The sequence below is a fragment of the Podarcis gaigeae genome, assembly GCF_964106915.1.
Source record: "Podarcis gaigeae genome assembly, chromosome: 4".
In the NCBI taxonomy this organism is placed as follows: domain Eukaryota; kingdom Metazoa; phylum Chordata; class Lepidosauria; order Squamata; family Lacertidae; genus Podarcis; species Podarcis gaigeae.
Window position 1 is genome coordinate 54,907,620 of NC_139677.1, and position 13,109 is coordinate 54,920,728.

The following is a 13,109-nucleotide window of genomic DNA, read 5'->3' on the forward strand; positions in this document are numbered from 1 at the left end:
CTCAATAGGACAAACTGGCAAAAATGTTTGTGTGTGTGGTCATATACAGTGGTACCTCGGGTTAAGTACTTAATTCGTTCTGGAGATCCGTTCTTAACCTGAAACTTTTCTTAACCTGAAGCACCACTTTAGCTAATGGGGCCTCCTGCGGCCGCTGCGCCACCGGAGCATGATTTCTGTTCTCATCCTGAGGTAAAGTTCTTAACCCGAGGTAATATTTCTGGGTTAGTGGAGTCTGTAACCTGAAGCGTCTGTAACCTGAAGCATATGTAACCCGAAGTACCACTGTATATGAAAAGGGAGGGGGAAAGCTCCAGAGATCAAATCCAGACTGTGGAGCCACTCATCAAAGCTCAGAGCACAAATTGGATTGAAACTACAGTGCTACCTCAGGTTACATACGCTTCAGGTTACATACGCTTCAGGTTACAGACTCTGCTAACCCAGAAATATTACCTCAGGTTAAGAACTTTGCTTCAGGATGAGAACAGAAATCGTGCTCCAGTGGCGTGGCAGCAGCAGGAGGCCCCATTAGCTAAAGTGGTGCTTCAGGTTAAGAACGGACCTCCGGAAAGAATTAAGTTCTTAACCCAAGGTACCACTGCATAGTGGGATCAGGGGGGCGGGGATGGCTCTGGTTGATAGAGGAGGCAGCAGAAGAAAGAGTTAGGCGGTGGGAGAAAGCAGAAAACAGGCTGGTACTGAACAAAGATGTAGAAAGGACAGAGCACATGGAGGAAGTGTGGGGTTTTTATGGGGTATGAAGCATTAAAAAATCCACCTCATGGGCAAACCCCACAAGAAGCAGCCAAATGTTTCTTTATCATGCTTTATAGTCATGAAATGTTGACTGTCATTTAGAACAGACAAACAGAAAACTGAGAGGGGAGGCAGAATGGAGTATAATATTTTGGAAGAGGGGCTGGCTGGCTGGCTGGCTGGCTGGCTGGCTGGCTGGCTGGCTGGCTGGCTACCTAGATGGAACCATAAACAAAAGCACTCCATACTGCAACATTTTATTGCAGGTCTAACTTTTACTATTTAAAAAAAATGTATTAACACAAAAAGTCAACAAATAAACATCAAACCTATCCAAACAGTGGAGTCCTTGAGTAAGCTTCTTTCATTCACATTAGTTAGGATACATGCAATAATGTTTTACAGGTACACATGGAGCAAACATATTTGATATGGCTATCTGCAGCAAGGAGATAGGTCAGTGGAAAAAAGTGTTTGCTATAACTCTGCAATATACAGTGAAGACATGGTCTATTTCCTTGTATCTGCATATGTGCAAACAGTTGTCATTTAAACAGGCAATGAACAGCGACACGATTTTGGAAAGTTGGCATTCACAGGCAAATTATCTGCATTTGCCAAACAAATTATGTGTGTTCACTCAGGGAACGCTCATAGAAATCGGCAGTTCATTTGTTTACAAAGCCACTTTTTTGTTGTGTTTAAATCAGTTGTCTAACCATATCCCTCCTATATTTTAAAAACTATAGAGTTCAATTCCCATCAGCCCTAGCCAGCATGGACAATGGTCAGAAATTATGGGAGCTTCAGTCCAGCATCTAGAGGGCCATAGGCCAGCCATCTCTGGTCTAGAACACTAGAACAGTGGTTTTTACCATTCAGAATAAAGCTTGCAGCCTTCAAGGCTCAATACTTACTCAAGAAAGACATGTTGGAGTAAATACCACAAACCTGCTATATATTATACTACCAACTGTAGGGATATCGGGGAGTGGAGAGTGAGGTTCGGAGGGAGCACACTCCCCACCAGCAGGCAGCCACAGTCTGCCTGCATGCGTGACCTCAGGGTTTAGGGCAAAACTCCCCCTCAGACAAGCCACAAGCTGTCTGGAACATCGTTCCTTATGTCTGACCTTTTGCGGTCTCAGCAGTCAGCGGTGTCCTGTCTGTAACCTTTGTCCCTGAGACCTTTTGTCTCCTTCGTCATACACTGTGCAAGGGGAAAATGACGCTGTGGAAACAGGTGCCAAAATAGCTTTGTACCACCCCACGATCTCGGGACGGAAGATGTGTAAAGATCACAGCCCAAAATGTATCTGCCTAGCTTGCATATTTGTCTCAATAAAAGGAGGCTCCACAGGAATGGCAGCAGCTCGCTTCAGCCCACCTGTGCGCAGCTCACATGATGATCAACACCTGTCTTGGGCCTTCACTTCATCCAACATTACTGTACAGGCCTGAATATAAGCCGCACTTTTCCCCCCAATTCCGACCATGAAAAGTTAAAATGCGACTTATAATTGCAACCTTACAAAAAGCCTGATAACACTTCTCAAACAGACATACAGTGAACCCCCCACCCTTAACTATTTAACACCTGCTGGAGCCCTGGCAAGCATACCGGGCGGTGGGATGGCGAGTGCCGGCAGGGGCTGCTGCGGTGGTGCCACCATGCGATCCCCCTCTGCTGTGCGTCCCCCACAGAATGTTTCTTTTTTGTTGTTGTTAGGGAGCAAGGGGGTGCCCACCCAGTGGGGGGGGCAGCCGGTGGCGGGTTACAGGTGCCTGGGCGGGCCGCCACCTCCGCCACCGCCCTACGCAAACTGCATCGTATAGGGCTGGCGCTTCAGGAGAATGTTGGGGCGCCTTCAGCAGCCCCCCATCATTCCCCAGTGCGCTGTGTGGGTCCTCTAGGGCCGCAATTTTTTTTCTTGGACCACGTGGATGCCACCAATTTTAAGGAAGCGGCTTATATTTGGGCCAGTACAGTACAGTGGTACCTCAGGTTACATATGCTTCCGGTTGCATTTGCTTCAGGTTACAGACTCCGCTAACCCAGAAATAGTGCTTCAGGTTAAGAACTTTGCTTCAGGGTAAGAACAGAAATCATGCTCCGGCGGCGCGGCAGCAGCAGCAGGAGGCCCCATTAGCTAAAGTGATGCTTCAGGTTAAGAACAGTTTCAGGTTAAGTACGAACCTCCAGAACGAATTAAGTACTTAACCCGAGGTACCACTGTACTATTTATACTAAAGTGATACTGGACAGCAGAAGATAGCACAAAATGGCTTACGCTATGACATATATCACTTATGAAACTAATTATTCTAATAAATTTCTATAATAATGCCAGTGAAAGCTGCCTGTTTTTCCTCCGGAATTGTTTTGACAGTATTAGCAAAGTTCAGTACTATTGGAAAAAGGAGAGGGAAAAGAAGGTAACAGCTATGAACTATAGGTGTATATAACTGATTCCCCCAATTTAAAGATCCACAGGTACCATTATGACTGCAACAGTCACAGCACCCATCACCATTGTCAGCTCAGACATGTTTACATGCTTAGCAACAAATATAAGGCAAGAAACACTGACCTTTGACAAATGGCCAAAAATGAATGTAGGCATACAGAGATGAGAGCCAAAGGCATTTGTTCACAGTAACAATACAAAGGTTTTAATACTTACTTTCATTGGCATCTTTCCTTGTGTTTTTAATGAACGCAGAAAATTTAGCAAACACATCGTTTCCTGCAGAGTAAGATTCCAGATGATTTGGTGCAAGTTTGGGATATCTGAAGAATTTAAGACATAATAATTTAATCCTAACTCAGCACTTCTCAACAATTTACTTAGGAGGTTCCTGATTGGGCTCATATTTCAATAAGACTCAGCTGTGACAATCATATATCTTAATCATATGTTAACTACCTTAATTTTTTTTCATTCCATAGTCTATATAACTTATTGTTCTAAAACAACAGCCAACACATATTCTGCTTCCATTGAATCCAGTACAGCCAAGTACAATACCTTGGAGGTGCTAATTTTTCTTCTAGGAATTCCTCGATTTTATTCACATCTATTTTCACATCACCATCAAAAGTCATAAATGGAGGATTTGTTCCTGGAGCTAGCTTCTGTAAGTCTGCAGGCTTCCTAAAATGAGACAAACATTCTTTTTTAGAAGAAACCTGTCCTGCTAGATAAACCTTGCTTTTTAAAGTTAGCTATCTGATTTGGCATTAAAAATATTGATTTCTGAGGCTGCACTCCTATGCAGGAATAATTTCCATTGACCTAACCAGGGCTCACTTCTGAGAATATATGTATATATGTGCTCTGAATGTCATACTATTTAAATATACGTTTTGCAGGATGGAATAATCAGATTTAGCAATCTGGAGACAACAAAGTGTGCTTAAATTCAGTTGAATTTAATATGCATATAATATTTACTGAGAACTTAAATTCCATTGCTTTAAATTGGCCTTTTCTGCTCCATTTTCTTTGACTGTATTCAGCATGAGAGTGGGGAATAAATATTTGTCTCATGCTCTTGTTACTTTTGATCTGTAAAAAAGGGATGTAGCCAATGTTATAAGAAGAAGAAGAGTTTGGATTTGATATCCCGCCTTTCACTCCCTTTAAGGAGTCTCAAAGCGGCTAACATTCTCCTTTCCCTTCCTCCCCCACAACAAACACTCTGTGAGGTGAGTGGGGCTGAGAGACTTCAAAGAAGTGTGACTGGCCCAAGGTCACCCAGCAGCTGCATGTGGAGGAGTGGAGACTTGAACCCGGTTCCCCAGATTACGAGACTACCGCTCTTAACCACTACACCACACTTAACCACTACACCGCACAAATGTTGCAAGAAGAACAGGTGCTTTAGTCAAACTGAGCTGCGAGTGTGAGCGAATTCTGAGAATAAAAGTTGCTGGGATCCAAATAAGAGCTAACAGCACATTTCATTCTCAGAACTGCTTACCCTACATTCCTAGCTCAGTTTGAAAGGAAATCGAAAGAAAATGCCCAATTCAGCTCCCCAATCTCCAGGACACCCACAGAATTTGGCGTCAATTTTATACATTAGTTTAGTTTTCAGTACACCACTCCGATATTTTATAATGGTTCATATATCCAGTGCTTTTTTTCTTTAAAAAAATGTTTAGGGGTAGTCTCATTTTCCCACTCATATTGAAATACTGCCCCTCAGTGAGGCCAAACTTAGATTCACAAAATATTTAGGGGTATGCATACCCCCTGCATACCCCCTCCAGAAAAAGCACTGTGTATATACAAAGAATAAATATAAATAAATAAGTATCTCTCAGAGTAATTAGAGATGAGTGCTCCTAATGTAAGGCTTTCTAAGACTTTCGGTTTTTATTTTAAAAATGAAAATGAAATATAACTCACCGTTTCAAATCCACAGTGGTAACATTAAATATGACACCCTTTAACCAGAGAATCATGAAGAGGCGCTGAGAAAATGGACAGTTTCCAATACTCTCCCCATCACTACCAGCCTAAAACAAATAACACTATTTTTAATTAAACAATGACATTAGTAATTGTTGCGAAAATGCAAAAGTGAAAGCCCTGCAATAAGCAAATGCAATCTAACTGAAATAATTCTTCTCAAGTATTTCAAGATGGTTTCTTTCCACCTTTCCTTCAGTCATACAGTGATGAAACCGCAGTTGCAAACCCGTTCCCACACAAACTCTTGCATTCCTTTGCATCTAAATAGAAAGCAGAAATCCAAATATGTTTTATACTGTTTTGCATTTTTTGTACCTTAAAAGCTGTAATTGATTAACTTCAGTCCTGCATGGATGTCCTTGTCAGGAAAACTTGACAACCCCAGAAGATTTTCTTTAAAGAATTCCTCTTCCAGTTAATTGACATTTCATATTTACTTATGCCAGAAACAAAAATGTAAAACCCCATTGCTTAGGACTTCTTGGGTGCTAATGTATTCTGAATTGCAACCTATTACCAATAAACACTTTTAATAATGAAGTCACAGAAGATGTAGTATTCCTTAGGTAAGAGAATAGTCCTCTCAAAAGAAAGACTATTCAGATTTTAAAACTTTACAATGAAATTTAATGGATTAAAGAACTACACAGTCAAGATCCTGTTTCCATTAAATATAAAGGTTTAAAGCTTGGCTTGCTCTAACAATTTGTTTCCCCCCAAAAGTTAAATCATTACTGCCAAAGTGCTAGCTTGATTTTTCTCTAGTCACCTTGGAGACTGTAAATTTTAGAGAGTCTCAATCATCAGTCTCTACTTTCCAGGCCAGATACACAGATGAAGAATGTGTTAGCATGAGAATTGCAGAAACAAAGCTGTCAATGGATTCATTAATTCTTTTCTAAATTGAAAAGACAAATAATGTACAGTCTAGTTACTGATATTGACTCAGCATCACTTGCCAATAAGGTATCCTGTCTTAGGTAAGAGATGCTTGGATGCATTCTGCAGTGCTGTAGCATGGACTTCAAAATGTACTCAAGCCTGCCTCACCCTTGCACAGCATAGAATTTCAGTCTTTCTTGGAAAGCATTTAATTTCCACAGCAAAGTTTCTCCATTTTGATTTCTTGATTTAATACAATACAACATATAAGTGGTTTATATTTGTGTCTCAACAGAAAGGGATCTAAATGAAATAGGCAGGTTGGGTCAAACAAGTTTTGGACTTTTAAACAAACCCTTATGCTATTTCAACTTTCCAATGCATTTGAATGTAATGTCTGCACTACAATTTATGAATTAAACTGTGATTAATCAAATCATGCATTTTTATTAATCAAACACTCAGAGTTTATTAAATGAGAAATGAAACTCCTCAAGGTTTCTTGAATCAGAAAAGAAAATATCAATATCTGCATAAACAACTTCATTCACTTTCCTTTTGAGCACTCATGTCAGGAGTAGGGAACACAATTTCCTTACTGTCAAGTCACTTGATGCCACAATGACACTGGTGATTGGCCAGAACTTTAAAAAGTCCTCCACAGTGCCTTGCAAAAATCCTACTGCACTGCTGATCACAGGCTAGAAGTCAGCACCTGTCAGGTGATGAACAATGACTTCAAGCCAGGTTTGCTTAATGATCAGTTGTGCAGTTGAGTTCTCCATAAGAGCTCAGCCACACAGCTAATCCCTGCAAAAAGGAGGCTTGAAGTCTTTCCACAGGAAACTCTGCTGTACAGCTGTTCCAGCCACATCTGACATCACATATGGCATGGCTTTGGTCTGGGGAAAACAGCCTTCTGGGACAAATTGGGCCTGCCCAAATATGCTGGACAAATTGGGTCTGCCCAAACAGACTGGAGGTTCTCCCACCACATGCTGTAGGCTCTCACCATGATCCCATGACTGGCTATGCACATAGTTGGTACATTGCCCCATAGAGGTGGAATTCAGTGCCTAGAAATTGGTACAGGATGTACTGTGTGCGGGTAAACAAGAGAACCAGCATAGATGGCTGCATGTGAAGTCAATTGTTTATCCTTCCTCTGAGCCACTAATTACTATCTGCTTCTGGATCCTACTGTGACCGTGCAGTCCCATCAAATTACCATGTGTGGAGCTAGTCATATACAGCCCCCTTTGGTATGTGGGTGTCTCATTCAAGACTCATCAGTGCAGCATCTATGGGTATAATTATGGAATAGAGGTAGGCAAATGGTTCCAGGAAAATAACCATTATTAAACTGCATCCTGCAACTATTTTCATTTATTTCATTAGGGTGCCACTGGCAGCTACATGAATTCACTTCTGTAATGAGTTTAAGTGGATCATTGATAGGTCTTTTATAAAAGTGTGTTATTAAAAAGCAATCCAGCCAAAGTTAAGCACATCCATCAATGGAAGAATTAAATGCAAAATCAATCCCCCCCCCCCCACTGAAGTAAACTGGATTTAAATCTGCTAGACTCATGCCTATTGTGCACAAAAGTTTTCTGTGTCGTAAAACAGAACTTCAGTCTTTGCCGTTCTTGAAAATAGTGTCTTCATGGAGAGAGGCAAATCCAGCTAACTCCTGGATTTTATAAAAGGGTGCCACCTAGTGGTGCTGTAATATCTAGAATGTGCTGTGCTGTATAACTTTTACAAGCACCTTTCACTGTGGAGAGAAACATAATGCATCCTGTGTAAAAGTAGCAGGGTTATGTCTGGAACTCATACCTTAGGCTTAACATTGATGTTAGTTAATAATGTTTATTTTGTTATTCATAATGTTCTTTTCTATTGAGGATTTATTTGGTCGTCAAGTTAACAACCTTGAGCACTTTTTAATGTAAAGGTGGTATACAAGTGAAATAAATAACCTGCACTCTATGTATCATCTATCTATCTATCTATCTATCTATCTATCTATCTATCTATCATCTATCTATCTATCTATCTATCTATCTATCAATCATCTATCTATCTATCTCCTAGACCACTCAACAGGTTTTTATTTAAATTTAAATAAACCATAACTTTTTACCTTATTAATAGGCCCTTGAATGGCACAGTTTGAGAACTGTGGCAAAAGAGGGAGAGAAACTCCTCTTCCTTTTCTTGAACTGCATAAGCCACATGCCCCTAATATAACCTGTATCTGCCCCTTCCGCTTGTGAGGTAAAAATCCCCCTCAGCCCTCCATGGCTCAATTAGCCTTAATCACTAGCTAAATATACACACCCAATGGAAAACAGAGGTATATTTCTCCTACAAACCTCACATCACTTTTTTCAGAATTAGTTTCATCTGTATTTTTATATTTTCAGCTGTAAAATAAATAAATAAATTAGAAACCGTCAAAAGCCTGATACGGAATGGTGTGTTGTTTGATGTAGCTGGCACTTTTGGCTAGTTTGCATATTCCTTTACAGGTCACTGGATTAAAGGGGTGATATTCTTAGCCTACATACACAGATCAAAACTGAATTGTTCTTCCTCGTAAACTCTGCTGAAAGATCCAGTTCCTTCTGCACTTTCCCCCTTAAACTGAGTAGAACAAGGTCAGAAGTACACAAGCAACGAATCAAATTCTATTTGCTATTTATCCTTTTGCAAGAATTATGGTTTCAAGGTGCCAATGCTATTTCTAATCCGTATTTAATAACATGGCAGGAGACCAGCTGAACACTGCACATCAATAAGTAGGGGGGAGAACTTTATAGCCTTGTTAAATTCTTAAGGGGAATTATTTTAACAAAAGAGCATTATATTCTGGAACACATTATAGGGCTGGGAAAAACAGATTAACTGGTACTTTAATTACACATCCTGTTTTATACTTTAACATATGATACTTCACATTTCGTAAATTTCTCACTCCTCTAAATGGAAGACACATTTAAATTTAAAAAATCTATAACGTACCATGAACAAATACTTTTAAAAACATGAGAGGGCATTGGGAAAGCTTGGCAGGGATTAGATGGAGAAGGAAGCAATCTAGCAGTGTTAATCCTAATTCCTGTTTTGGGGCCAAATGGTGAAGTTAAAACATGAAAAGAATTGTTCTCTCCTTTGTGGGCAGGATTTGTTTATTTTTAAGTTAAAGATGGAAAATATCTTGGGTGCATTTTGTGAATAAAGGACTTGAATAAGTGGGGGGTAACCACCTTTCGCCATGAGAAACTTAAAACCTTGGTAAAAGTTTGGAAAGTGGAACCAATGAGAACAGCAATAGAGTAGTGCACAGAATAACATTGCTTAACACCACTGCTGTTAGTGGGGCTGCAAATGAGCAGTGGTGAAGTCATGTCAGGAGAGCAGCTGGCCTTGTCTTATGTGAAATTCAAATCTTCCTCAGATTTTCTCCCAGAACCTGTTGCAAGCATCACTCAATCTAATGGCAAACTAAGGTGGTGAGTGTTGAGAGAAATGGAACCAAAAATGGGGATACTGAGAAACAAAAATGTTCTAGAATGCTCTGGGAAACTCCAGGGTTTGTAGAAGTACCCCCAACAAACTCCCACAAAATATTAAAAGCTCTAAGGGGAACCCAAAAACAACCGAATGAGGACTGGGGATTTTCCACAACTGTGGAATGCTGCGTGTCGATTTGTAAAAGAAAAATGCATAGCCAGGCTGGGAATGGCCTGCTGGAGGGCATGGCTTGTTGGCTTGAACTCGGAACAGCAACACATCAAGGAAATTAGAATGCCATGCAACATTTTTGCAATATCTGCAATATTATACAAGCAAAAGTGGTGGACTCAATGGAGAGCCAAACATACTGCCCTGCTTTTCCCACTCCATTCCGCCATGGCATCCAATTAACCCTGAACTCAACCACAGCACCCCTACATAAGCATATAAATTACACAGCACTTGGCATGGGCGTCTCTCTCTCTCTCTCTCTCTCTCTCTCTCTCTCTCTCTCTCTCTCTTCTTCTTCTTCTTCTTCTTCTTCGGCCTCCTGCACTTAGCCCAGTGGTGTCAACTGTGCTCTTGAAAACTATGGTGAAATGGTCATGGTGAAAAGAATGAGCACTTTGCATAAAGAGCCAGGCCAAGCACAAATATAGCAGGCTGCCCACACCTCTCTTCTCAGAACCATTACAGGTACCCCACCACACAGCGTTGGTGTCAGAACCCAACATACTTGGTCTTTTCCTGGTGTTCATGAGCCCCAGCAGGGTCCACCAGGGTTGGAAGGTGGTTTGCTCTCCTTCATTAGAAGTTTTAAGGCAGAGGTTGGGTGGCCATCTGTCATGGATGCTTCAGCTGAGATTCCTGCATTGCAGGAGGTTGGGTCGCTTCTAACACTATAATTATATGATTCTATGGATGTCCCCAAAACAACCTAATGACACTTCACACAGTTTATTTATCATTGCCTCATCATTCTCCTATGAAAAAACGATGAGGTGTTGTTACAATCCTAATCCACTAACATTGGCAGGTATAGTAAAAAAAAATAGTAAATATAGTAAATAGCAAAACTCAATGCATTTCTGGGGCATTTTATGCCACATGTGATTTTGTTTCTTTCCAGAAGGAAAACAGTAACTACTAACTGGCTGAAATTTGCAGGCATGGTACAAGCAACATTTATCAGATTATTACCCTCTGTCAGTATTTTCATCTTCTTCATTGTTACTGAATATAGTCTAGAGGTGGGTCCTCACATTCCTAGGAGCCTTCCTGCCTATATTCTTGGCTGTTTCCTGGGTGTCAAGTCACAGCAAAAGGCAGCCTCCTAATGTCTCCAAAAGGCAGCCTCCTACAGCAGCACTAATGTCTTGTGTAGCACCTGTCATAGGGTGGGACCCAAGCTCTGTTGGAAAGATACAACTGTGACTTTGAATTGGAGTTGCAATTATTATTCCCAGAACCACCACATAAGAAAAACAAGCTAACTAGCAGCTGAAATGATATATTGGCACATAATCTCTTCACTCTTTCATCAGTACAGAAACAAACATTAGCAAATGGAAATGTATACAGTACTTTATCGCATCATGGAATTTTATTATCAGCATTAAAATCAGATAACCTTCACATGCTATAACACAACTCAAAATAACTTGGTTCTAAGAACAAGAGCTGTGTGATTCCCTCAGATCATCAGACATTAGTGACTGGAATAGGGCTGCATGGTTCTATAGTGATGGCCTACTGCTCTCAACCTTCCCCCCACCCCACCCTGCCCCATATCTCTCTGGTCACTCCCTACTGTGGAGCTGGTAGCCCCTCTCCCCTGGGATCAATAGTGGAAGTTCAATTGCAATGACCTGGGGAAAAAGACATAGGCAGAAAGAAGAGTGGAAGGAATGTTGTGATGGAAGACGTGATAGTGTGTGGCATCATGAAGGCAACCAAGGGAGCTGAAAGAACAGAGCAGATTTTGAAGATGTGCAGAAGACTGCAAGGAGAAGGTGATGAAGGAGGTAGTCGTATTACACGAGTCTTTCCACTCAAACAGTTGCAGCACTGGACACCAACCAACCAACCAACCAAATAAACAAATGAACAAATAAAGCAAGCAAGCTATAGGAACCAGCCACAGGGGCTTAATAACACAGTCACTTGAAGAGTTATGAAAGGAATTCATAATTCCAGCTTTTCCTAAGCTGCATTATAGAACCATATGTTTTCTGCCTTCTCTATTTAAAAAGCTGCTAAAAAAGATGAGTTCAGTAATAAAGAAAGCTTTTTTGATATGTTTTTCACACACAAAAATCATGAACTCCGTTCCAAGTTGTAAATATAATACTTTTGAGTAATTTAAGAAATTATGGTGATCAACATAATTTTTCCAAGATCCAAAGTAAATTCATAGTAATCTGGATACACTGGTACCTCAGGTTAAGTACTTAATTCGTTCCGGAGGTCCGTACTTAACCTGAAACTGTTCTTAACCTGAAGCACCACTTTAGCTAATGGGGCCTCCTGCTGCTACGCCACCAGAGCATGATTTCTGTTCTCATCCTGAAGCAAAGTTCTTAACCTGGGTTAGCATAGTCTGTAACCTGAAGCGTATGTAACCACAGGTACCACTGTACATTGAATATGTGTGTATACCAAGTGAGACCATTTGTCCCTCCATTTCAGTATCAGCTACACTGACTGGTTGTAGCTCTCCAGGGTTTTGGACTCAGGGCTTTCCCAGCTCTAACTGAAGATGCCATGGACTGAACCTAGAACATTTTTCCTGTCGGACAAGTACTCCCCTACCATGACCCTTCCACAAACAGATGAGTTTTCTTTACATTTTATTCAACTTCCATTTAAAATAACAAGGGATGCAATCCCAGTTCTACTTATCTGGGAGAAAGCATCTGAGTAGATATCATTAGGGCTGCAGTGCAAGTCAGTGTATGGACCCTTCCTTAATAAATGACAAGCAGGGGTCATTAGTGTAGTGCCAGCAGAAGCAATGCTGCATATGAAGCCTCTGGCTGACCCCCCACACAGACACACACTCACTGCCCCCTTTGTTCATGTGATGGTGAATGTGATTACCCTTTTCTTCCTCGAAAAGTACATAGAGCTGAAGCAGGAAGTTGAATCAGGGACACTCTTTCCCGCTTCATCATTCAGCTCTTTGTGCTTTTAAAAGCTCAGATTCATTCCACTGGATCTGTTAACCAGTTCACTTGGAAAAGAGGTGTTTCTGTAAACATGCTTTCTTTCTCTCAGGTTGGGTCTGATTCAGGGGAGGGGGGTGCCCACAGCACTCATTCCAAAATTAAAAAGTTGCCCAATGACCTAGAAAGATTGGTGATTCCATCAATAAGGCAAGCAGGAGAAGAGTGCTTGCAAATTAAATTCCATAGATATAAAGCACTAAAGAATAAACTGCAAATAGAGTATGCCACTTGAAACATT

The 13,109-nt window shown here is 40.9% G+C and overlaps 2 protein-coding genes across 5 annotated transcripts in view; both read right to left on the reverse strand.

Moving 5' to 3' along the window:
* Nucleotides 1–13,109, reverse strand: part of KCNE2 (potassium voltage-gated channel subfamily E regulatory subunit 2) — a 220,475-nt gene that overhangs the window by 74,070 nt on the left and 133,296 nt on the right. The window lies entirely within an intron of this gene.
* The window catches only part of CLIC6 (chloride intracellular channel 6), a 132,020-nt gene that overhangs the window by 3,593 nt on the left and 115,318 nt on the right, over nt 1–13,109 (reverse strand). For all 4 annotated transcript variants that reach the window (XM_083735087.1, XM_083735088.1, XM_083735089.1 and 1 more), the window contains 3 exons: nt 5,175–5,284; nt 3,789–3,914; nt 3,444–3,550 (listed from right to left, as the gene is read on the reverse strand). In XM_083735087.1, coding sequence (XP_083591213.1) covers nt 3,444–3,550; nt 3,789–3,914; nt 5,175–5,284 — 343 coding nt within the window. The remainder of the gene's footprint in view (nt 1–3,443; nt 3,551–3,788; nt 3,915–5,174; nt 5,285–13,109) is intronic.